Genomic DNA, 2456 nt, shown 5'->3' with positions numbered 1-2456 from the left:
GACTTTACACAAAAAGCCCTGGCAGGATGGAGGAAGAATTAAAGAATTATTTTTCCTTTGAATGTTTACTAAAATAACATAAAGCTAAATGAAATTGAACTATTACAGCAAATAACATGGGGTGTTAAATGATCCTTTCCCTGTTTTTCCTGTTTTAGACTTGCATAAATGTAAAATAATCTTTAAGATATTCCTACTGTTTAAGTAATTAAACAAGGTGGCCCTCAGACTAGGGTGGCTCTAGTGCCTTGGTTGCCAACCAAAATTGTAAGCAAACCAAAACCTAAATCAGAGTCAATGCACTCAAATCTAAGAAAATGAAACTCAGGAATAACCAATCACAAATGGCCAACGAGGCTTTCCCAAATAAGGCAACCACTTAAGCTATAGGCAATCAAATAATCTTTGCTTCCCTTCTCGATAAAAATCTCTGCCCTAGTTCCTGTTGGTGATGGCTCCTAACTGCCTTTAGTTTGGCACTGCCTGATTCTAATCAATATATGTTCAAATAAAGTCTTGAAAATTTTAATGTTTCAGTTTATGTCTTAAGAATACTAAATGATTAGTATCATTTAAAATAACAATGTACAGTTGAATGTGATATCCCTTTTAATTGAGTGTACATATTTTACTGATCTCTTTTAGTCTCTTTTAATAGACTCTTAATGATCTCAACTTCTTTTAATAAAAGTTTACAAGACTTGTTTTGTGGGGTTTACTTATTCTTTAACAAAATTGGGCACACGTTTTCTTAAAGTTGACCATAAATATTCCTTTGAGGGACTGAAAATTAATCTACATAGAGTCTCCCTTTAACTGATGGACTTAAACTTGATCCACTGGTTTGCACCACGAACTTCAAAAGGTGGACTACTACTGTAGATGTGATGGCCTATTTCTTCCAAAGGTGGTTCAGGATCTGTTGTAGCAAACTGGGCCGCATCATCAATTTCTTTTCTCACTTCAACGTCAATTTCCTTTAATTCTTCAATACTGGCAAGCTTGTTGCTTACCATTCTATCTTTGAGAAGCTTAACAGGATCACTCATATTTCTCACATTATGAATTTCTTCTCGAGTACGATAACTGACTCCAGGATCACTCATGCTGTGTCCGTGATAACGGTAAGTCAGCAGCTCCATCACTATGGGCCCTTTTCCAGATCGGCAATAGTCAGCTGCAAACTTTGTTGCCTCTCGAACACACAGAATATCCATTCCATCTACCCTTAGTCCAGGGATAAAATTGCCTCTCTTGTAGTAATCAGTGCTGGCTGCTGCTCTCTCAACGGCTGTTCCCATTCCATAGAGGTTATTCTCACAGATGAAAATACAAGGTAATTTCCACAAAGCTGCCATATTGTAAGCTTCAGATATCTGACCCTGATTAGCAGCGCCATCCCCATAGACAGTCAAAGCGATCTCATCGTTTCCCTTGTATTTACAGGCCAGAGCAATACCAGCTCCCAGGGGTCCCTGAGCTCCCACAATGCCGTTGCCCCCGTAGAAGTTCTTGGAATACATATGCATCGATCCACCTTTTCCTTTAGCACAACCTCCTCTTCTTCCTGTAAGCTCTGCAAGAATTGACCGGACAGAGAGTCCACGAGTATAGCAGAAGCCATGAGCCCGATAGGATGTGATGACATGATCGGTGGGATTTATCCCAGCCTCAAGGCCCACGCAACAAGCTTCCTGACCATCACACAAGTGACAGAAACCACGAATAAATTTCTGTTTATACAACTGATCTGCCTTCAATTCCATTCGGCGGATAGTCTGCATTGTCTTATAGTATTTGAGCGCATCATCCCGGGTGAGCACTGTTGCGACAGGGGGACCTTCTGCCAACCGATAAAGATCACATTTCTTAATTTCAAATGTAGCATCTTTGGAATAGTTACAGGATGCCACCAGCACTCTGCTAGTGGGCTTCTGGGGGACACCCGACAGCACGCGGGACACGGCGGCAGCGAGCATCTTCCTCATGGAGGGCGGCTGCGGGCGGCAGTTGCGACTCCCAACTGCCCAGAGTCCGGGCTGCCCTTCTTGTCACTTTCTGAGCCTCCTTCCAAGCCCTAACGCACGTGGCGCCACAATGGCCACGCTGGTGACAGAGGCCACGTCATGCGCACTAGGTCCCTGGCCGCCAGCCTGGATTGATTGATTTTTACAGGGCCTTACAATTGTAAAATTAAGAATAAAGGTCGTTTCTAATATAGGAAGACTTGGCAGAACTACAATCCTAATTAACTCCATCATCGTTGCTAAATCATAATAATCTGAATCCTTTTTCCCTGCTAAACACTATAGCAATGCTTCTCAAATGTGTATCTATGAAAGAGAAGAACAAATGCAATCCTAAAGCATATAAGAATTCTGATAAGTTAAGCAAACGGTATTCTCACCAATATTTATTTAAAGTTTTTTTTAAACATAGTTATGACTATTTTATCC

The 2456-nt window shown here is 41.2% G+C and overlaps 1 protein-coding gene across 2 annotated transcripts; it reads right to left on the bottom strand.

Moving 5' to 3' along the window:
- Window positions 1–812: 812 nt before the first annotated feature.
- On the bottom strand, window positions 813–1988 carry PDHA2 (pyruvate dehydrogenase E1 subunit alpha 2). 2 transcript variants are annotated; one of them, XM_019741084.3, is made up of 2 exons: window positions 1460–1988; window positions 813–1366 (listed from the first exon to the last, which is right to left on the bottom strand). In XM_019741084.3, exons 1-2 carry the CDS (start codon window positions 1986–1988, stop codon window positions 813–815), a joined length of 1083 nt encoding a protein of 360 aa, XP_019596643.2. The 2 variants fall into 2 exon arrangements, with proteins under 2 accessions (XP_019596643.2, XP_019596642.2); XM_019741083.3 differs by having other exon boundaries at window positions 813–1988.
- Window positions 1989–2456: the final 468 nt, after the last annotated feature.

Source organism: Rhinolophus sinicus, chromosome 1 (genome assembly GCF_057876585.1).
Source record: "Rhinolophus sinicus isolate RSI-liver-muscle chromosome 1, RSI-T2T, whole genome shotgun sequence".
In the NCBI taxonomy this organism is placed as follows: Eukaryota; Metazoa; Chordata; class Mammalia; order Chiroptera; family Rhinolophidae; genus Rhinolophus; species Rhinolophus sinicus.
The sequence above is the reverse complement of the archived record's forward strand: the minus strand, read 5'-3'. Positions and strand labels throughout refer to the sequence as shown.